This window comes from Gekko japonicus, unplaced genomic scaffold, assembly GCF_001447785.1.
Source record: "Gekko japonicus isolate JY-2015 unplaced genomic scaffold, Gekko_japonicus_V1.1 scaffold304, whole genome shotgun sequence".
Lineage (NCBI taxonomy): Eukaryota > Metazoa > Chordata > Lepidosauria > Squamata > Gekkonidae > Gekko > Gekko japonicus.
Genome location: NW_015161960.1, coordinates 44,181 through 67,563, shown reverse-complemented (window position 1 = coordinate 67,563; position 23,383 = coordinate 44,181). Strand labels below are relative to the sequence as shown.

The window sequence follows — 23,383 nt, the reverse complement described above, 5'->3', positions numbered from 1 at the left end:
TGATCCTAAATGCTTCCCTTTCAATGGGGTCCCAGGTCACCAGTACAGTTACGCTGGCATTTTACCATCTCCACCAGGTTAAACAGCTGGCCCCTTACCTGTCACCCTCTGACTTAGCCATTGTGATCCATATAACGGTCACCTCTAGACTGGGTTACTGTAACTCGCTCTATGTAGGGCTGCCCTTGAGTTTGATCCGGAAAATGCAACTGGTCCAAAATACGGCTGCAAGGGTCCTCACAAGAACTCCATTTAGAGAGCACATTCAACCAGTGCTCTAACAGATGCATTGGCTCCAGATTGCAGACTGGATCAAATTCACGGTTGTGGTATTGTCCTTTAAAGCCCTTAACAACCAGGGACCAGCATATCTTTGGAACGGCCTATCCTGGTATGTCCCCCACAGAGCACTACAGTCAAGTGATCAAAACCTACTGATAGTCCCCCAGCCCAAAGAGTGTCCATCTGTCCTCAATCAGGGCCAGGGCTTCTTTAGCCATGGCACAGCCTAGGGTTGCCAAGTCGAATCTTCTTACCAGCGGAGGATCGTCGCCGGGCTCCGGGAGCTCTCCTCTTGTGCTCGCTCGCACGCACCGCCAGCATGTCCCGGAAGTGACACGCGACGTCGATCACGTTGGGGGTGTGGCCCCGATCATCAGAGGGAAAACCATAGAGTTTTCCCTCTGACAATCAAGGCCACGCCCCCAACATGATTGACGTGGTTGTGTCACCTCTGGTGACGCAGCCACGCTGCGCTTCGGGGGGCGGAGTTCCCCCCGGGGCCCGATTCCGTGGCGGTGGAAATCAGGCCTCCAAAGCGGGGTTTTCCCCACCCCCCGCCCCCACTTGGCAGCCCTACCCCAGCCTGGTGGAACACTCTTCCAGGAGAGATCAGGGCTCTGTGGGATTTAGTACAATTCCACAGGGCCTGCAAAACTCAGTTGTTCCTCTGGGCCTATGGTTGAGGGCAGTACAGGGGTTTCATTCAGTAAGATCTAATGGAATGGCCTCCCTCTTCCCCCTTCCTCTTTTATTTCCCCCTGCCATTCCCCTTCAACTCAGTTGTTCCTCTGGGCCTATGGTTGAGGGCAGTACGGGGGTTTCAATCAGTAAGCTCTAATGAAATGGCCTCCCTCTTCCCCCTTCCTCTTTTATTTCCCCCTGCCATTCCCCTTCTTCAGTTGGTTTATGTGTATAACTGATCATATTGTATTGTATGTATTTTAGTGTATTTTATTGATGACTGAATTATTTGATATTGGAGATTTTAATTGTATATTTATAAATATACAAGACCAGCTTTGAGCCAGTCTTCAGGGGAGCAGGCTATAAATTAAATAAATAATCATTAGTAATCATAGCAGTGCAGCAGGGGAGTCACAATAATTGATACTGGGGGTGTCTACTCTCTGTGTTGTTGGGGCTGCTATATTTTCTAGTCACATGCATGGGGTCTGGGCCGCTTGGGTAGGGCGGGATATAAATCCCAAAATAAATAAAAATAAATTTAAAAAATCTGACCTTCTCAGACTCTGAATTATTAACATAAGCAAGTGGTAAGCTTCATAGTAAAGGTGCATGCACTCAGTTGCTCTGAGTTAAGCAATGTGGGGGAGGGCAGGGAGTCAGCAACATGAATGTGCTTCCCTAAAGACACCCCCCCATTAGTAGTCTTTTTAGTCAGTAAAGTTTATATGAAGTAAATATAGCATTGCTTTTTTTCTTACCAGGACTGCATGGTAGAGAGGAGAACAGAAAGTTGTCAAAGCCCCCTTGCCCCACAAGAAGGCTTTGGAATGAAGAGAGGAGCCTTCAGTAACTTAACTATGCCCAAAAGCCTGAATCGAACTTTGAAGGCCAGTTGACAAAAGGCCATTTGGCTTGGACCTCAAGTTCAAAGGAGGCCTCCACTTGGTCATCCCTAATGGGTCACCTGGGTCATAACTAATCTTTATGTCTTGTCTGCAGTTCAACAAGTGCCATTAGTTGTACCTGTTCTTTTTGGTGTGGGTCCTTCCACTGTCTATTAAAAACAAAAGACTACTTTTCTATACAATTAGAATCAACAAATAGCTGTAAATTACTACATTTTCCAGCTCACTAGGGTTGCCAAGTTGATTTTTCCTACTGGCGGGGGAGCCTCACCGGGCTCTGGGAGCTCTCTGTTGATGCACAACGTTGATCACGTTGAGGGCATGGCCCCAATCATCGGAGGGAAAACCATAGAGTTTTCCCTACGACAATCGGGGCCACGCCCCCAATGTGATCGACGTGGTTGCGTCACTTCAGGGGGCGGAGTTCCCCCCGGGGCCCGATTCCACGCGGCGGTGGAAATCGGGCCTCCGAAGCAGGGGTTTACCTGCCCCCACTTGGCAGCCCTATATCTCACATTGACAAATTCTGGAAAAACTGACAATTTACAAATGTCTTTGTGTGAACTCCAGTAAAACTGTAGCATAAATGGGGTTTAAGAGAGCTGACTTTCAGGTCAATGCTTAAATGCAAGTCCAAAGAAAAATGTAATTATATGTTCAGGTGCAAGCTCAGTGCATTGGGATAAGAGTATAAATGACTCACTAGCATGTTAATTCTGTTCTACTTGAGTGCAACTTGCTTTTGGAACGAATTAGTCCAGATTTTCCCTACCTGCCTCAACTCAGTGTGGAGTGTGCCCTATAGAAAAGAGAAAGGAGATATCAGTCCAAACAGAGAGGTGCTTCAGTGGTGAATTTCCATTCTGGCTGACAGATCTAACTGGTCATTACTCATGGATTGTCTTCATTAACTTTCTAGTGGTGAAGCCTATTTTGTTTACTGGCTGGTTTGTTGAAGTGTGCTTGGTTTGTTTGCTGTGAAGTTCCCAGCATGAATTTAAAATAATTCTTTGAAATTCTTCCTTCCTTCTAAAAAACCGGTGTCTTCTGTGTTATTTCTTAGCCAGAGATATAATTTAAGAAAATTTTGTTAATTTCTGTGAAGTAAAGTAATTCCAGCATATTTTGCTGGCAAAGTGATCATTCTCAAAAATCTTCATGTTTCATTGTTCTTGGGGCCCCTTCATGCACTTTTTGCAAGCGTTTTATGGCAGTCTCCACATGGACAATGTGAGTCAGCTCTAAGAACAGGTTCTTAACACCAAAAAGTTGGTTAAGCCAAAAGGCCAGCAATGTATGCCTGTATGTTCCTCACTTCTCTAAAATATCAACCAGTTCTTAAAGTTCAGTGCTCAACAGAGTTTCGGGTTGCTAATCTCCAGGTGGGGCCTGGAGATCTCCTACTATTATAACTGATCTGCAGATGACAGAAATCAATTCTCTGGGAGAAAATGGCTGCTTCGGAGGGTGGACTCTGTAGCATAGTATCCTGCTGAGGTCTCTTCCCTCTCTAAACCCCAGGCGCCACCCCTGGAATCTCCAGGTACTTCCCAACCCAGAGTTGGCAACCCTAACAGAGTTACATCCTAAATCCATTTAAGTCAGTGACCTGAGAAGGGTGTAACTGTGTTTAGGATGTCACCATTAGATACTACTGTGAAAATGTCAGCATAGCCCTGTGTGAATCCTTTCATTCGTGCACCAATGCTACTCTGCAGTCCAGTGGCCTTCTGCAGAAGTGAGCCAAAGAGAGGTGTCTCTCTGTCTTAAGCAAGTATATGGAAAGCCAAGACACTGAGGTCCTATTCCTCCCTCAAGAGGAAGCGTTTTTTAAAAACTGAATAATTCCTGATGGTTTAAGTGGAACCTAATTTCGTGTAACTGTGTTTAGGATTTCAGATAGAGTCCCTGATCCAATTAAAGTTGTCACACTTAATGCATGGGTATGCTTTTGCTTATAAGATGCATAAAATTCATTTGCAGACCAAAGTATCAAGTCATAATGCCCAAATATAACTGAGACTTGGGGTGGGAAAAAATGTTATCTGGTGTTTCCAAAGGAAAATCTTTGCTTCTTATGCAGTTACATGAAATTGCCATTATTTTGTCTTACTGGGCCTTAGGTTTGCCATATGTAGAGTTAGAATAATATTAAGCTTTCCTAATAAGTATTTTGAGGCCACAGTGCATCAGAGAGTTAGTTGTAAGCAGTAATATACTGCCTTAGCCACTGTGAGTCAGACCATTGATAGACCTATCCTACATTAATTTGTTCAATCATTTATAAAATCTAGGCTTGCCAGCCCCCAGTTCCGGACAGGAAATCCCCTGATTTCAGGAGTTTCTCCCCATTGTGGACCAGCTGGCTTGTGGGGAAAACCCTGCCCCCAAACAAGGATGCTGTGTGAGGACGCTCTGGTATTTGGGCAAACTCAATGGTTTGAGGGCAAAAAAACCCCCATAGAGTTACACCCAAATACCAGAGTGCTCCCCAAGCAATGCCCCAATGTAATGGCACTTTTGGGTGATGTCATCATGTTGGGGATGTCATGCGGCATCCCCACCCACCTCCAGTATGCCCCCCAAATCCCCCCGCTGGACCAAAGAGGGAACCTGGCAACTGTAATAAAATCCGTGTTACTGTTGTTAGAGACATGCAGGATTCAAGCACTGGGGCAACTGAAGCTTTTTATGGCTTGGAGCTAAATAAGTTCATCTGATAACTTCTACAGATATTAAAGGGGGCAGCAAGAGTGACCAGTTTAAAAAGCTGACATCCCTATTACAAACATACAGAGTTCACGGAAAGCCCATTCTTGCCTGCAGCACCATTCTAAAAAGGAAAAATACTGAGGGTAAATTGTAGATCCTGTATGAGTAGGCTTTCCTTGCCGTTAAGAGATACCATGATCTTATAAAACGTGTTGGAATTCATCACAAGCATCATTCTGAGCAATGGACTGCTGTGTTCTGCTGTTTCAATTTAATTAAAGTGTCACTTTTAGGCTACAGTCTTAAGTATACTTATTAGGGAGTGGGTCCTATTGAACTCAGTGGACTTTACTTCTAGGATTGCATGCCTAGGATTGCATCATTAGTGTTCAGACTTTCAATGGCTTCGAGCCTGAATCTGCAAATATTCCTGATTCATTACTTGAATATTGTGTGTCTGATTTATGTCCACTGAGAATTCAATAGCTAGGACCTGGGGTCTATTTGAACACACAGCTACTGTTGTGTACCAAGGGAGACAGTGCACGCGGTCGGGCTCACACGTGGCCATGCAGACAGGTTAGCTTCACATCCAAAGACAGTAGAAGCGGAGGATCCAAGAGCTAGCCAATTGGCCAGCCCAGATCCTAAAAGGAACCAATGGTGGAAGTTGTTTGTAAATAAACCTATCACGGGTGTGGGTGGGTGTGTTAGGTGTGGTTAAGAATGGGAATATAAGCGGGCCATGGGTCCCGCTAGTTATCTCAAGTTCTCCTATGCATGAATAAAGTATGAGCTGAAATTACTATGCTATGCCTCAGTCTCAGTACTTTATACTGGCGACGAAGGAGGTATCCCGATGAGTGAGCCTGACTCCGCCTCCAGCACCGCAGCGGGCACCGATCTCCAGGACGCTGCACCCCACACCGATCCAACGATCAGCACCCCACATCACTCTAGAGTCATGGCTGCCACTTCGGGTAACCTTTCTGCATTTGACCCCACTCATCTCGAATTCTGGGAAGCATGGGTGGAACAGCTCACAAACTTCATTGAGTACCAGGACATCACCGAAGTGGATAAGAAGAAGGCCTTGCTGCTCAGCATGTGTGGAGTAGCCAGTTTGCTTGGCCCAGGGCCTCCTCACTTCTAAGAAACTGGCAGATGCCACCTATGACGAGGTCATCAAGGCCCTCACAAAGTACTACACGCCAAAGCCCACCAAGATGGCCAAGCGCATGGACTTTTTTGCACGCCTCCAGAGGCCTGACGAAGTGGCTCCCACTTTCATGGCTGAACTCCGGCAGCTGGCAGTAGACTGCGAGTTCCAAGATGTTGAAGACATCATCTTATCCCAATTTGTTTGGGGCATTTGGGAAGCCAAGCTCCATTGTAAACTTGTAGGTACCGCCAATCTCGAGTTGGAAGCAGCATTGCAAATGGCCACCACGTTCGAGAGGTCACACCGTGACCGTCCCCCATCTTTGACACACCACGTGTTCCCGGACGTGATGTCTGACATCTCAGATGAAGAGGAAGTCCTGCAAATACCCCACCCATCAGAATCCATGGCCCCCATCGTCAGTGACCGTGCATCCTGAGAAGCCTGCCACCCAAGCATCCTGTGCTAGCTGTGGAGAAACGCACGAACGAAGGGCACGCCATTTCCGCGACACCATCTGCCGGTCCTGTGGAAAGCAAGAAACATTAGAAATGTCTTCTTGGGGTGCCACAAGTGGAATTCTTGGGGATTGCGGTGGATGCCCAGGGAATCCACCCTACACAAGATAAGATACGCACCATCAGTCATGCACCCACACCCTCCTCCAAGACGGAGCTACAGGTCTTCTTAGGACTTTTCAACTTCTATCACTCATTCCTTCCCCACAAGGCCGCTGTAGCAAAACCTCTACACTGGCTCCTCGATAAACACGCTCCCTAGGTCTGGGGTCCCAAACACACCGTCGCCTTCCGGGCGGTGAAAGAACTGTTGTCCTCCAATGCTGTCCTCGCCCACTTTAATGAGTCCCTGCCCATGGTGTTGGTTTGCGACACTTCTCCTTATGGGGTGGGGGCGGTCCTGGGACACAGGTTAGCCAACAGCCATGAGGTTCCCATCGCCTATTACTCTTGCACGTTGTCTGTAGCGGAGCACAACTACACTCAAATAGACAAAGAGGCCCTGGCGATCGTAGCCAGCGTTAAAAAATTTCATGACTACCTGTATGGCTGGGCCTTCACGATCATGACTGACCACAAGCCTCCTTGGGCCTGCTCACCCCAGACCACCAGACCCTGCAAATGTTGTCTCCCTGGGTGCTGTGATGGTCCATCTTCCTGGCGGGGTACCAGTATTCACTCATCCACTGCCCCGGTAAAGCAATGGGCCACGCCGACACACTGAGCTGCCTCCTGCTGTCTTCCTACGATCCAGATCCAGCCCCGGCAGACATCGCCTTGCTGGAAGATCTGCCTGACTGCCCGATGCAGGTGGGGGAGGTGTCACGCCACACTGCCCGGGATCACATCCTCTCCTGGATCGTGGACTGGGTGGGGAGGGGGTGGCCTGCCAGCCCGGTGGAACCTGAATTCTCGGCGTTCTCGGCTCACTGTGACGAGTTGTTCTTCCACAAGGGGTGCTTGCTATGGGGCAGTTGGGTGGTGATACCTCCACCTCTGCAAAGTCGAGTACTCACTGCCCTGCATGAGAGCCACCCGGGAATAGTCAGATGAAAGCCCTGGCCCAGAGCTATGTGTGGTGGCCGGGGTTGAACAATGAAATCGAGGACACAGTAAAGCACCGCCAGAAATGTCAGGAGTCCCAACCCCAGCCTCTGAAAGCACCAGTGTGGCCACGGGAGTCGTCCCAAAAGCCTTGGGCAAGGTTACATCTGGACTTTGCCGGGCCCTTCCAGGGACAGATCTTCTTTTTGTTGGTAGATGCTTACACGAAGTGGCTGGAGGTGGTACCAGTCCTGGCTATCTCGTCCCAGTCAGCCATCTGCATGATGTGGTGGATCTTTAGCTCCCATGGTATACTGGACTCTTTGGTAACGGACAATGGCACAGGTTTCACCTCCATGGAGCTTCAGGAGTTCATGCAATATTATGGCATAAGGTACATATGCTCCACTCCATTTCACCCCGCAACAAACGGCCAGGCAGAATGCATGGTCCGAACTACGAAAGAGACACTGTGCCGCATGGACCAGGGAGACTGGGACTACAAGCTGGCCGACTTCCTATACGGCCAGCACACAACTCCCCACTCCACCACCGGTCACAGTCCAGCTGAACTTCTCATGGGATGATGCCTTACAACCCAGCTGGACTGCCTCCATCCAGGCAGGGCACCAGAACACAGCGCAAACCCCGAAGATCAGGAGGCCCCACGAGGGTTCTTCCCAGGGGACCCCGTGTACACCAGGAACTACGCCCGGGGTCCCACCTGGATTCCGGCAAGAGTTGTCCGGGTGACAGGACCCCTCTTCTATGAGGTCTCCTGCAAAGACAGGAGCCACCGCCTCCTCCCCACAGACCTGGACATGCCTGATAACAGCCAATACGACAGCCTGAGTTCCAGGGAACCAGAGGCAACCACTCCAACACATCCAAGGGCAAGCGTTCTACCTGGAGGGGAGGACAGTGGCAACTCAGAACCAACAGGCAGCCAAGAGCCTAGCAGCACACCAGCCCCAGCAGAGGTCCCAGTGGCCAAGGTCCCTTCCCCGGAACTGACAAGAACATTGCCAGAGAGCCCAGCCCTGGCTCCAGACATACTAGGGAGCGGAGGAGGCCCACTTACCTCAAAGACTATGTCAGCTAGGGGGGATCTGGACCTTGGTGTTGTGTACCAAGGGAGACCGTGCACGCAGTCGGGCTTGCACATGGCCATGCGGACAGGTTAAGCTTCACATCCGAAGACAGTAGAAGCTGAGGATCCAAGAGCTAGCCAATCAGCCAGCCTGGATCCTAAAAGGAACCAATGGTGGGAGTTGTTTGTAAATAAACCTATCACAGGTATGGGTGGGTGCGTTGGGTGTGGTCAAGAACGGGAATATAAGCGGGCCATGTGTCCCGCTAGTTATCTCAAATTCTCCTATGCATGAATAAAGTATGAGCTGAAATCACTACACTATGGCTCAGTCTCAGTACTTTATAGCTACTATTTTAAAAATGGTTGGGTTTCACCCATTTTCTAGGTGTGCAGCTGAGAATTCCCTCTTAAGCATTCTAAATTCTGTGTTTCCTGTAAAGGAACAGCCTGCCCTACAGACCATGGAGTGTTTCATTGCATTGTGTTGAGGCATTGTCATATGCATGCACAAATGGTAGCCAGGGTGGGACCAAAGTATGCTATACTGCAGCTGCACCACTGATTTTGGCCCACCTGAAATCAGGTTGAAAACAGAACTTTTAGATACATGATATTCAATTTTTTAAAATGAGAACTAGTTTTTAGAATAGGAGTATTTCAGGTTTTTAAAAGAATATATGGTGGCTGGTATCGCTCCAAAAGTGATAATGCTTTAAACTTCACCCAGCTGACCCACCCATCTCTGGTCATCCAAAATTTCCCTAGCCCAGGATAGATTTTTTTCACCACAGTCTCTGTCATGCTAAAGATATTGTGATGGGTAATGCTTTAAAGGGTCAAGACACAACTTAAGGAAGTTTGTTATTTAAAGAAAGCATTATAAACTGGTAGAGCTGAGACTAAAAATAACTTTAATTAAATGATAAAGAATTTCTTACTATTGCAGCTTGTACACTTCTGATACTAACAATCTATAGACACTAAAATACACATAGACAATTGAGCTTGGCAGCAGGATTATAAAACTTCTCAGTAAATCACTGATTTTATGTTTGCTCATTTGAAACCTGAACATATGTCAGACCCACATACTAAAAATGGCTGGCTAATATTGTTATGACCATCCATCCATCTAAATTCTCATTTTGGTCAAATCTGTGGATACTTAAAATCCAGGAATTGTAGTAATTAACAGACAAGACAAATCTGTCTACAAACCTCAGAAAAGCCATCAGGTTTGCAGAAAAATCTTTTAAAAATTCACTGGGGGTTAAAAACAAAGAAACCAAAATAATATAAGTGGTGCCTGTAACTGAAAAAACAAATGCCCTCTAGCCTTTTTCAGGGCTGCATTAGCCTTTGAGAGAGGACTCATTAGGCCAGGCCCTGCAAGCATGGGACCTGCCAGACTCACTGAGGCCCTGCTGCTTACTACTGTTCAACAGGAGACACTTGATAACAGCCAGTGTAGTGCAGTGGTCGGTGTTTTACACTAGGATCTAGGAGACTCAGGTTCAAATCCCCACTCCACTATGGAAGCTCACTTAGTGGCTTTGGATCAGGGTAGCCAGACCCCGGGTCCCAGCGGGGTTCCCCCGCTTTGGGGTGGGTTGATCTGCTGGCAGCCAGCTGGCCGGCAGCGGAAACATCACCCCCCAGACAAGGATGTTGTCACTTCCAGGTGACATCATTGCACCAGGGATGTTGTGTGGCGACACTCTGGTTTTTGGGCAAACTGTATGGTTTTGAAGGCAAAAAACCCAGAGAGTTTTGCCCCCAAACCAGAGCATCACACGTGACACCATCACTTCTGGGTGATGTCATTGCATTGGGGACGTTGCACACAATGTCCCACCCACCCCTGGAATGCCCCCCAAATTCCCCTGCTGCGATGGCGAGGGGATCTGGCAACCCTACTTCAGATCCATCAAGCACACTCAAGCTAACCTACCTCACAGGGTTGTTTTGAGGATTACATGGAGGAGAGGGGAATCATGTAAGCTGCTTTGGGTCTGCATTGTGGAAAACAGCAGGATATAAATGAAGTAATACATATAGCTGAAGGAAGATGGGGGCAGATAAAAGCTCGGTTGGTTGGTGGATGGAAAGGAGAGAAAGAGGCAGGGAAAGGTGATGATGTGGGGGCTGCCAAGTGGAGGGAGAAGGGGGAGGAGATACAGAGAAAAAAGACATACCATCTCCCAAAAGGCTTGCAGGATTCCCACCATGCAACTGGGCCTGATTCAGCCAATTCTGTGTAACTGGGCTACAATTTTCCTAGGGAGAAGCTGCCAGGAGGAGGGAAACAGCTGGCCAGATAAAGGTGGATGGGTGGAAAGAAGAAAAGGAAAAGGGGAGAAGCTATGGGGACTACCAGGGAAGGGAAAGAGGAAGAGTGATGAGGGGGAAATCCCATTGCCTCTATGGGTCCAAACTTTGTGTGTTTTACTGTTTTGACTGATAACCAGTGCCACATTGACTGAATTTTGTATTTGACCTCGACCCTCATTATATGTTGTTCCCTGCATATACTTTAGCTACTATACATTAGTTTTCATTTAGGTAAATGTGACTCTGAATTAGTGACAGAGATGAAGCAGGGCTTCTCTAAATAGCTTGAATGAATAAATGGATTTTATTAAGCAAATAAATGAACAAACTATTTCAGTTCAGCAGAGATCTTACAACACTATCAATATGAATTTCTTCTGCCTCTAACCACAGAGAAGAAATATATGGCATGCAGAACATGGGTGAAGAACATCTTGAATGCCATATTGTAATGTGTCTGTATTTTTCTTTTGGGTTATAACTAGGATTTACATTACAGCCTAGTCTGTACAATTGTGGCAATTAAAATAATTGCTTATTTCCAGAAGCCTGCTTGCTTAAAAACTGCTGAATATTTGTTGGCAAATATTATTAGCTAATTAAGGGGCCTTTGTGTGTAGAGTTTAAAGAAGAGCTTTGCCAAAGAGTAGGACAAGGATCCAAAGAACTGTGAAAATAATTGTCCCCGAAGTAACTTCTGTGTTTTGAGCAGCCACGTGATATGTTATTTTTGAAATGCAGGAGGGGGTTCTGCCTTTTTTTTTTAAAGGCAAAAATCCCACTCTGTTTGGATTGGCTTTAAATAAATAATTATTTGGACCCCAAGATTAATAGAGGAGTAAACAGTTACTCCCAGGACGGAAACCCAGTCTTGTCAGATCTTGCAAGCTAAGTAGGAAGCCTTAGGAAGTCTCTGAAGAGGAAGGCAATGGCAAACCACCTCTGCCTCTCACTTGCCTTGAAAGCCCCTTGCTGGGGTTGCCATGGGTCAGTTGCATATGTACATAAGGAGTTACTGTTCCTGACCTTAGTTTTTCTGCTTTGCTTTCACTTAACACTTTGTTATGTCAATATCCTACAAAGAAAGATACATAGCTGGATAGACAAAAGATACATAGCTGGATAGACAAAAGTATTCAGACATTACACAAGCAACACAATGTTAATTTTGAAAGCTAGTCTGTATATAGGACTGCCACTTTAAAATTATTAAAGGGGGATTTTTTTTATTTGTACAATAAAATCATTAAAGAGATGCTTTAATCAAGGAAAATAGGTGACATGAGAATCTGCAAGGACCAAGGGGAAAGTAAAATATTATCAGTGCAAGACAATAAGGCTCCTCAGCAGTGAATATATTTACGCGGCATTAGCACCACTTGTTTTAAGGGAAATTACATCCAGGAAGGTATGCTTAGGAGTACAGCTCCAGTATTCCTACTAGAAAAAAGCAGCCAGATTAAAACACAAAATTCTTACCTGCCATCAGGTAGAAATTGCCTGTTTCAAAATCACCAAGAAAAATACGTTTCTGGAAATAATCTCGGATTTATCCTTTCAGCCACAACTTCATCTTCCAGTTTGATTCTTTGAAACCACTTCAGATAACTGTATACTTTACTATAGAGTAGAAGAGACATACTTTAATGAAGCTGCTAGATATCAACAAGCGGCTAGGGCAGTTTCCGTTCACTGGGCATACTCAGCAGCATCTGTTTGCTGGTCATCTGAGAAGATCTGATAGAGGCAGACTTAACCTGATCGTTTCTGAGGATAAAAGAACATATTTACAGCAAGCAACGTTGGGATTCACTTCAGAAAGGTGATGTTCACTTTCTCAAGAAAATTAATATACATCAGCCTGATACCACAGGTGCAGATAAAATGTTTCTAATATACTGGGGCTTGTTACCAAAAATTGCTACTAAAATCAAAAGCATACCAAGAATGGTGGGAGAAAACTAAAGATTTATATGAAGTTATTTTGGAAATGCTCTTCTGCTGGGGAGGGTATATGTGTGTGTGCGTGTGTACACACTATGTTCCTTCCAGTGCAATGGTTTCTCTTTGAAAGTTATGTTTAATATAGTGGTCACTGAGTTTCTTTTAAAGCATATTGTGTATGTAAACAAAAATGGAAAGATAGCTGCTTCTTTTTTCAATTCTATGTAATCCCATCAATTTTACAGCACTGGGCAACATCCTTCACAGGGCCTTTCAATGGAAGAGATGAGGAGAAATTTTCAGTATCCACCTATTGACAGAAATGGTAAGTTCTCAGATTAACCAAAGATCAGTTCTGTTAATGGCTGATCCCTTTTCTTTATAATGAAGCAGGTGCTACTTAATCATGAAAGTATACTGAAAACCATAAAAAACAATTTCATAAAAATGTCTGGGGATTTTGCCACTACTACTAAATGTAGAAGTAAAAGCATTCCAAAATGGCATTTCAACATTCACAAATCTAACCATAGCTAAGATTCTTCAGATACATTTCAACAATTCCCATGTACATCTGAGAGCAATTTGACCCATTGCATTATTTAGGTTTACACATAGGATATATTAAATGCCCACCTAAAAATGTAATGAGAGTGTGAGAGACATGACTTTGGAAAGATGGTGCTTGTTTCATAAGTCTATGGGCTGGATCCTGTGACTTCCTTCCACTAGGACAGTGCCCCTCAGATAACAAAAAGGAATCATAGCATCAGATCCACCATCTTATCTCCCTTATAAATAAAAGCCGAAGGTGGTGGCACTTCTCTAGAACATTCCACACGCACCAAAATCAGTTCGCTCTCTGATCTGTCATTCAGAAGGTCTCCCTGTCCACTGGCTGCTTTGCCTGAGTCCTGCCTCCAACATTCTAAACATTTTACTGTTCCTCTCCCACCCATAGCCAGTCAGAACACAGAGGTTATTTGCATATGCAGCCTCATTGGCCTTTGCCTCGGAACACAGAGGTTGTTTGCATATGCAACTTGATTGGCTTTTGCCTCTAACACTCTAAATAGTTTTCTGTTCTGAGGTAAAATGTGTCCAATCTTCAGGTGAGGGCTGGAGATCCCTCAGAATTACAACTGCTTTCCAGATGGCAGAGATCAGTTCCCCTGGAGAAAATGGTGGACTCTGTATCCTTATATGCTGCTGAGGTGGCCCCCATATGACAGCCAATGTGACGTAGCAGTCAGGGCTTCAGAGCATGGGAGAGGCTGCAGGTGTGTGGGGGGGTGGAAAGCTGAAGAGTGAGGGGGAAATAAAGGTAGGTTGATGGTTGGCTGGGCAGGAGATAGGGTTGCCAACTCCAGGTGGGAAATTCCTGGAGAGGTGAGGGATGGAGCCTGGAGAGGGTGAGGATTCAGGAGGCGTGGGACCTCGGACAGGTACAAAGCCATAGACTGCACCCTCCAAACCAACTATTCCCTTCTGGGGAACCATCATTGCCAATCTCCAGGTGAGGACTGGAGATCACTCAAAATTACAACTGTTCTTTAGGTAGCAGAGATCAGTTCCTCTGGAGAAAATGGTGGACTCAGTGTCATTATACCCTGCTGAGGTCGCCACAGCAAATTGACACTGAGTGTCCAAGGCCGGGGCATCCGCCCAGAGCTTCGTTCTAGAGGCCGTTGTATTTATTTCCACAACGGGCCTTTTTCCTAGTATTGTTATAAACAGCTAAGGTTCATGAGAACACATCCATGTTTGAGCTTGGAGTGCAAAAGGAAATATGATAGTCACTATAGTTGTATTCAGCTGCACCAAGCAATTATCTTGTAAAGCAGCTGAAATCTGGCATTCTTGATCCACTGCTCAGAATGTCTTCCAATTATTGTTGTTGTTGTACATCCATTTTTAATATCCTAATACACCATTGCCGTCAGAGTACTGTATGATGTCTAGGAAGATGGGAGCACTTCTCATTGCGGCATCTAGGCACAAGGGCTTTGCTTCAGGTTGTTTCAGCTCTCTTTCAGATTTCTGCAGTCCAGACTCTATTGCACTGTTTTATTGAACATCCCTTGCTGTTGACTGTACTATGTAACCTGCCTTGCCTTGATTCTCCATGAAAAAGGTAGACTATAAATAACATATATAAATAAATAAGGAAGGGAGTGGCTAGAATTCCAGAAAATCTTAAACAGAAGTACTTTATGTATCCTGGACTTGTACTTTCTCTTAATGTTCTTACACAGTGTGGCTTTTCAGAAGCCAAGGACATAGTGGCAGAAATATATTCTCCTCCCCCCACCAGTATCTAAACTCTGCATGTGCTTGTACAGACGTGGCAACTTGTGAAACCCAGCATGTATTTTTTTTAATAAAGATTTTATTGACTCTCCTAAAAAGGGGAGGTATTTCGCTTGAAAAAAAAATGGGGGGGTATATAGTGGGAGAAAGAGAAAGCTGAGTGATATATTAACTGGTAAATTAAGCTGTTAGTAATGTCCAAACATTCTTCTTAGGCTTCTTCTGTGTGTTGTCAAACATCTTTTTTCAATTCGGTCACAAGTAGTTCTATGTTAGTATGTTAGTAATGTTCCTTTGAATTTCTGTTAAAAAGTCTCTTCAGGGCGCATTCAGAACCACTTCTTTGCGTGCTGGTTACTTTTACACTCCCGGTAACATGGAGGAGCTTCCTCTGTATTCCTCTCCTTCCGGCTTTTTTCAATCATCCTTCGGGTTGCTGTTAACTCTTTCAGTTCATGTGCTATAAATCCTCTTCATTTCATGCCATTTCAGGAGGTCTCCAGCTTTGAGAATGGTATTAAATTTCAATTTCGCTTTTATCCGCTCCCAAACTCTCCGCTGGATCCTCCTCCGCAACTATTGACTTTTATAAGCGCTTACAAGGCACTTCTCGCTGTCACAGTTCAAACTTTTCCGTTTTTCACAATCCCCCGTCAGATTCACAGCCATAAACAATCCAAGTATTAAGCAGCTGGCTCTCACAAAGCAAACGCCCAGACGGAAGTCCCTCCCTTCTTCTCCGCTTGCCTTTATCCAGCTCCGACATCTTTTTTCTTTTTGTTTATTTTTAATAAAGTTCTTAAAATGCGCTCCCGAGAAACAAAACTTTTTCTTGCTTTATTTCAAATACATCAAAGGAAAACACCACTATTCGCTCAGTCCATTCCCCCCCTCCTTTTCTTTTTCGCTTATGCAGTTAGAGGGTTACCTCCTCGTCTTTTTCGCTGGGGGGGGGGAAGCGGTTTTAGTTCTTTTTCTCTGCATTTTGACAACTCACAGTTAAGCCGATCTTTTCTTTTCCATTTTTTTCGGATGATCGCTTTATCACTCGCTGACGTCTGGTGGCTCCGCTAAACCCTGTGAAACGGGGTCGCTCACGCAGCAAGGTCCGTTGGGGCAGCGCATGGCGGGAGCCTCAGTCTCCGACCTCTCGGCTGAAAGAGAGACTCCCCCCTGTAGCGCCCTAAAGCGCCCCGGATCCGAGCTCCTCTCTTCCTGAGGGGCTCGTTCGGGTCTCCGCTCACGCGGATTCCCTCCTCCACCGCGGGCGGGCGAGACGCCCTCGGGAGTGACCCGAGGATGCGTCCGCCATTCGCAGGAGCCAGACCGGAAGCCAAACCCAGCATGTATTTTTGTCACCAATAAATTCTTCTGGCTTGTGATGACCATGAAGTCTAACAGGGATGATTCAACCTGTCAGAAGCTCTCCTCAAGGCCTTTCATTGGAAGAGATGAGAGAAATTTTCAGTAACCCCCCTCTCAGAAGTTTATGGTTCTCAGCTTGCATAACAGCATAACTGTTTTATAGGAAATCCTAAGCAGTGTTACACCTTTGCAGTCCCAACACCAAAGCGCCTGTGAGACTGTGAGGCAAAACTACATACAAAATTACATGCAAGAAATAACAGACACCTTGTTTGAGAACTTATAGTGGCCACAACTTTATTGGTTGCAGCTGACAGAGCCTTGGTGCCAAATAAGGATAACTAATCCAGGCATCAGCCAACCCACCTACTGGCCAATGTACCTGCTGGGGGACATCATGGAAAGGCAGCACACGAGATTCCACATGGGCACAAGCCACTGCATGGTTTCCCTTGACAGTGAGCTGGGCATGCCCAGCTCCCTACAAGCCTTCACTCCATAATCCCATAAGAGGTTCCAAAAGTTGGGGAAATGGGCATGCAGGCTGGACTTCCTCCCAAAATGGATATGGCCCCATGCTGACACTGCCACAAGAGATAGGTGAGGAGCCCACTCAGCTCCTGCCAAAGCTCCTACAGCTGCAACCAACCCTGCAATTGATGTCAAATCCCATGCAGCCAGATGTCCTGGCCCCACTTTGAGAGATGGACACCTTCCAGATGGAATATGCCTCCTACCAAAAGGAAATGTTGGGATGACAGATCAGGGGACATCGACAAGACCTCGACAATGTGGCCCACCACATTAGTGACCTTCCTCCTGGCCACACCCACCTTGTCCGGACCCCACCAGGAGCACCTCTCCAACATGTCAGACCAAAAATGCTGTGTGCTGGGTTGTTGAGAAGACAGAGACCACAGGTCACACTCTACCATTCATGTTAAATCTGGGCTCTTGTGAGTGCCAAGGTCGTTCTCACCAAGCTGGATGAACAATGCATGGGGGGGCCTGCTCCAGTGGATATAATGAATGGGTATATCTGGGGGATATGAGTGAGTCTCAAAGCATCCCTTCACACCAATCCAGTTGATATGTAGTGTTCCAAACTCAGGTGCCTACCCCAGCTAGTAGACACTGCATAGTCTTTAGCGCAGTGCACAGTGCTGTGCCCACAAATCCAGACTTCAGAGGAGGTGTTGAAACTAGAATAGGAAATCATTAGCAGCCAGCCCACAAGTGCAACAAAATGCAAGTTTTATACACAGAGGACCTCCACCTCCTAATTCCCTGGATGCAGCCATGTGGTGTAGGAGGTGCCTTCTCCCCAGCATGCAGCCAAGGAATTGAAGCTCCTCCAAGCCCCGATGGTCCCACCGCTGCGATTTTAGCAATGGACCTAGGGACAAGCGAGACTGGGACACTGGGACAAGCGAGTAGAGGTTGAGCGCTATTTTATCTGATGGCGAGATCTACATTGAAAAGTGAGTCCAGTCAAAGCAGACAATCCAAAGAAAGCAGCTAAATAAACGTCCCCCTAAAATAAGCGAGGGGGGAGGGAATTCACCCCACGAGAAATAAAGCGTGCTGAAAAGCATTTTAAAAGAGGGGACGAAACTAAAAACAGTAACAGACTATTATAGAGAGCTTTAGAACTTTTTCCTAAAAAGTAAACATCTTTAAAAGATGGCGGGGAGAAAAGTGAACAAACTTTTGAAAAGTAAACCTTCTTCAGTCCATCGGCATCGGTCACAAGACTGGATGTAACCATAGACTTTCCTAACATGATAGCAGAGGCATTGCGCCCTCTACTGGACCAGATGATGACATTGGACCAGAATGTTGCAGCTCAGCAGCAACAGCTAAACGAAACTACACAGAAGGCAGAGCAAACTGCTACAGAACTTAAGGAAGTAGATGCGACAACCAAAAAACTTAAAAAACAATTGTTGGAAGTGGAAATAAAGAGAACCTCTGATGAGACTCCACTTTTACAGCTACAAATGGAAAAAGCAAACTTTATCCTGAGATTTCAGGGGGTTCCAAAGTTTAAAGGAGAAGACTTAAAACAGATTTTAAGCAATGCCTTGGGACCGGCTACAGATTTAAAAGTAGAATACCTTAAAAACGAAATGGATATGGCCTACAGGACATATTCAGAATACATTAAGAAAAATAATCCGCCTGGTGAGATTGTGGTAGGATTCTCCAAAAGGCATATCAGAGACCAGATACTAAAAGCAACAAGACCAGATACTAAAAGCAACCCCCAAAATTGATGGTAAACCAATTAAAGTCTTGAAAGATATTCCCTTTGAAATAAGGAAAAAGAGGAAAAAATACAAGGACTTAGCGCTGTTCTTACAAAAAAAACAGCTCCCTACAAATGGATTATACCAGAAGTCATACTATTCAAAGTCAACGATAAGAAAGAAAGAACTGACTCTGTCATAAAGGCCAACTTGTTTCTGCGGCAGCAGCGAAAGGCTGATAAGCCAGAAGGCCCAGCAGAAGACACCAATAAAGTGGAAGAAGATAGCAGTAAGGAAAGTGGAGAAGAAACAACGTCTGCATCTGCGGAAGGTTAATCTGACTCGGAATTGGGGGCAGCTGCCCTTAAAACCCCAAAAACACGACAAGGCTACCAAATCAGGAAAAAGACGGAGAAAAAATTAGACATTTCTTTTTTCTAAAGTTTGCTTTTTTTTAATTAATCAACTCTTTGTAAGGCTCTCTAGATAGTTAATTTTGATGGATATGTTCATATAACTGAAAAATATTTCAAGATCATTTTCAACGTAATAATTCTTATATGATCAATTGTTAATCTTTGTAAGCTATGAATGACCACCACCTCTTGGGTTTTTAGTGGTTATCTTTACTTTCTCCTGTAGTTTATAGTTTCCCTCCCTATGATTTCTTGTAGTTTGTAGAAAAGCAATAAAAAATTATATCGAAAAAAAGAATTTAAAACTATTCTATCTGAAACTAAACGTCAACCCTTAAACTCGCAGAAAAACTCTAAACTGTGGTTTGATTTATATTGCCAAAGAGCCAGAAAAGCCCTCCCAGCTCTTTATCATTCATTTAAGAAATCAAATAGTAATTTAATAATGGAAATTCAGCAAGAGCTCTGGTCCCAAAAAAAGGCTTATAAACATTTAATTGCTCAAAAAAAAGAAAAACTATGTCAATTTGTTATGGTTCGAATTAATTTCAGCTGCTAAACAGAAAAATTCTTCCCTGTTTTGGCGACTGGTTTCAGATAAAAAACAAAGTCCCTCTCATCAATTAGATCCTCCAATATCCTCTAGTGAATAGTCTATCTATTTTAACCAACTATATAAGGACCCTACCTCGTCACCAAGCACATCTGGTGACCTTGAGGGTCTGCCTCCATGGCCACCTGTCTCCAGGGCCGGCTCGAGGTTGTCCTGCGCTCTAGGCGAGCACAGATGCCAACCTCCCGGCGGGGCCTGGAGACGGCGGTGTGGGCAGGTTTATTACAGGAGCTCCCCTTCCCTTGGCCAGCCATTCCCCCCTTTGGGGCTTGTATGCGGGCCAATGAGGAGGAGGAGGAGGACGCGACTGCTCCCCCTTCCTTTACCCAAGTGTGGGAGTCCATCTCCCAGCCCAACACGGTGCTGTAGCTGGCTGGCAGCTGCCCCTGCCTCCACCTCCGAAGAAGGTCCCCGAAGAAGAGAAGGCAGGGAGGAGATGGCGACAGGAGTGGGCGAGCGGTCGCAAGCGCCGTCCGCCTGGAGGAGGACAAAGCCGGGCAGCGCCTCCAGTTTCCAAGAGGGGAGGGGGAAAGTGGAAGAGTGCGCGATCCAGCCGTTGAAGAATTTTGTGGCGCTTGGAGCCCGGATAGGGTTTTTTTTCCCCCCTTCCAGTTCTTCAGCGCCAGCCCTGCTGCAGTACATTTTAAAACCTAGGAATCATTGCTGTTAGATTCAACTTTTTACCGGGAGGAGGCGAAGAAAGTTTTTGCGGGGGACCGCGGGGGGGGGGCACCGGCACCACAGATCTCTTTAATTATTGTCTCCCCGCCCCGCTGGTCCCAGCGACAAGGCGCGAGGAGCGAGCCGAGGGCATATTTGGCCCTTAGGAACAGCTGGCTGAGCCGGGAGAAGGCGAAGGAAGTTTTCGCGGGGGACCGTTGGGGGGGGGCGCCGGCGCCACAGATCTCTTTAATTATCATCTCTCCACCCCACTGGCAGCGCCAAAAGCTGCTGGTGGGTAGGGGAGCCGGAGTGGGAGCTGAAAGGGGCGCCCCGGAGCACCACTGCCGGCCAGACGGCGGGGCGCTGCCGCCGCGTGGTTGGAGGCGGCTAAGAAGCTGGAGTAGAGAGCGATGCCTCACAGAGGCGCCCCCCTCACCCGCCCCCTCCCTCCATGAGGGCTGGCAGCGACTCCCTCCTCCCCGGGCGCTCCTCCGACTCCTAGTGCTGGGAATGTGCCGGGCTCCTGCTGGCTGCGCCGCTGCCTCCTTCCGCCAGGCTGGCCAGGCACCGGTGACCGCCCCTGCCTCTCCTTCCGCCCCTAAGGCCGGCTTGCGCTCTAGGTGAGTGCCTAGCTCACCTAGCGGGTGAGCCGGCCCTGCCTGTCTCCACAGATGAAATTTAATCCTATATTACACAACTGAAATCAGGTAAGGCACCTGGGTCAGATGGATTACCACCAGAATTTTTTAAAGAACATACTGATTGGTGGGAACCCTTTCTTGCAGCCCTCTTTACCTTTATTGATTCATCTGGTCTCATTCTCCCAGAATGGAATACAGCAATAGTAGTACCCATATTTAAGAAAGGGAAAAGACATGAGCCCGCAAACTATCAGCCCATACGTTTACTAAACATCTCTAGCAAGTTATACGCTAGACACCTTTTAGAAAAGTTTACAACCTGGTTGTCTCAAGAGAACACAGATCTACCCTGGACCATTGCCTTACCATTCAGCATCTTATAGAGAAATACGCTGCAAAAGATCCAACATCATTATTTGCCACCTTTGTAGACCTGAAAGTGGCTTTTGATTCCATTTCAGGATCGAAATTGTGGGCCAAATTAGAAATCTCTACAATAGATAAGCGTCTCCTTTTCCTACTCCGTGCTCTGCATAATAATACTCAGTTGAGGGTTAGGCTAAATAGGAATGGAGATCTATCAGACCCTATTAAGACCCACAGGGGAGTCAGGCAAGGTTGCCTATTAGTACGTTTTATGTTCAATTTTTATATCACCCACCAAAATTACAACATGTTTCTGTCCTATTGTATGCAGACAATGCCGCACTGTTAACTAGAACACCCGTGGGTCTTAGGAGAGCTCTCAGAAGATTTGCAGACTTTTGCATGAAGAAGGAACTTGAAATTAATTACCAAAAGACCAAGGTTATGGCCTTTGGCACTAGACAAAAGAAAAGGACCTGGTCTATTAATGGGCATTCCATTGAGCAGGTCTCCTGTTTTAAATTCTTAGGCACGGTCCTTCAATCTTCAGGGGCCAAAAATGCCCAGATACAGTATGTGGCGATGCAAGGTGAAAGAACTGCAAATAACATCCTTAAGTTTTATCATACAAAAGGGGCTCATTTCATTCCAGCTCCCCACCCCACCCTTTTTTTCTTGGTTATTGATGACATGCACCACTGCCTGATTGTCACACTAGAACTGGACCCTTTTGTCCCTGAAGTGCTCCTATTAAATGACAACTAACACTAAAATTATAAAGAGCTCCAGAAAAATCAGAACATGTGAGATATCGGTCCTTGCCCAGTGAGATGGCCATGGCTGCAGACACCAGTGTCCCTTGAAGTAGACCCTGAAGTCTATGCTACCTGAAGTGTCTGACTGGACCTGGACAGGTGAGCTCAGCTCCAAAGGTTCCTGCCACAAAGAAACTCCATTGAAGTTGGACAGAAAGAAGAGCCAAATTTTGAGATCCTCCCTCATGCCCTGATATGATCAACTTGATAAGGTGATGTGGGAAGGTTGCCCCCATTGTGGCCCTGACCAAGCAAGCACAGAAGTCCTGCCCTGAGGACACCATCCAGCAAGTGAAATTTAAATGCCCGAGGGACCAGAGTACTTTAGGGTACACTTCCTGTGAGAGAGGTCATGGAAGACAAGGGCCTTAAGTGCCAGCAGCTTGTCCACAGGGAGGCAGGAGGTCCCAGTGACAGAATCCAGGTGAATGCCAAGTCAACCAGCTTAGTGATAGGCCATTTACTTTTTTCATGAGCTAGTGGGACCCCCAACTTGGCCATTGTCCCGGGAACGGGACTCCCGACCCCCCGAGGCTCGGCTCCCCGACCCCAGACGACTGCTCAGCAACACTCCCGCAGCCACACTTACCAGACAGACCTCGGGAAGGTTCGGGAGGAGCAGGACAGCCGGCGGCGGGGAGCGGGGAAACCGACGGGGGGACGGGGCGAGAGGCGTCGCCAGGCGAGAGAGGAGAGCGCGCCGGGGGAAGAGACGCCGGCGTCGTCTCGCGACCACGCACAGGGCCTGGGGGCCGGGGGCGGAAGGCGAGGGCAGAGGAGTCAGCGGCACGCTCCGGAGCCGGCGCGCGAGCACGCCCACGCCAACGGGCGGCGTGGAGAAGCGCCCGGCACATTGGAAGCCTGACCACACCCACGGGGGAGCGTTGCGCTCTTTGTACGGGGGCGGGGCCAGAGAGGGGGAACGACCCAAGGGAAGGCAGGGCATGCTGGGACGGGGAAGCAGGGAATAAAAGGGGGAGAAAGGAGGCGGCCAGGGATGACTCCTGGATGACGGAAGGTATAGAGAGAAGCAACCGGCTACATCCAGCAGGGAGTAGTGAGGGAACGGTGACTTAACCTTCCCCACGCTCCAGGTGTCTGAGGCCTTTATCCTCCGGGGAGGCGCGGGACGGGCAGGCAAACCAGAGTGGCAGAAGTCAGGACGTCGGGGAGTTCGAGTGACGAGGACAGTGGGGCATCGTCCTCCAGCTCCTGTGACAGCCATCAAGGACTGAAAGGCCACAATGTTCCATGGACAAACAGCACT

General features: G+C 46.8%; 1 protein-coding gene across 1 annotated transcript in view; it reads left to right on the top strand.

Moving 5' to 3' along the window:
• Positions 1-23,383, top strand: part of LOC107126035 (serine/threonine-protein kinase TNNI3K-like) — a 197,290-nt gene that overhangs the window by 170,604 nt on the left and 3,303 nt on the right. The window contains exon 8 of the mRNA XM_015429529.1: positions 12,924-13,003. Within this exon, the coding sequence (XP_015285015.1) occupies positions 12,924-13,003 (80 nt within the window). The remainder of the gene's footprint in view (positions 1-12,923; positions 13,004-23,383) is intronic.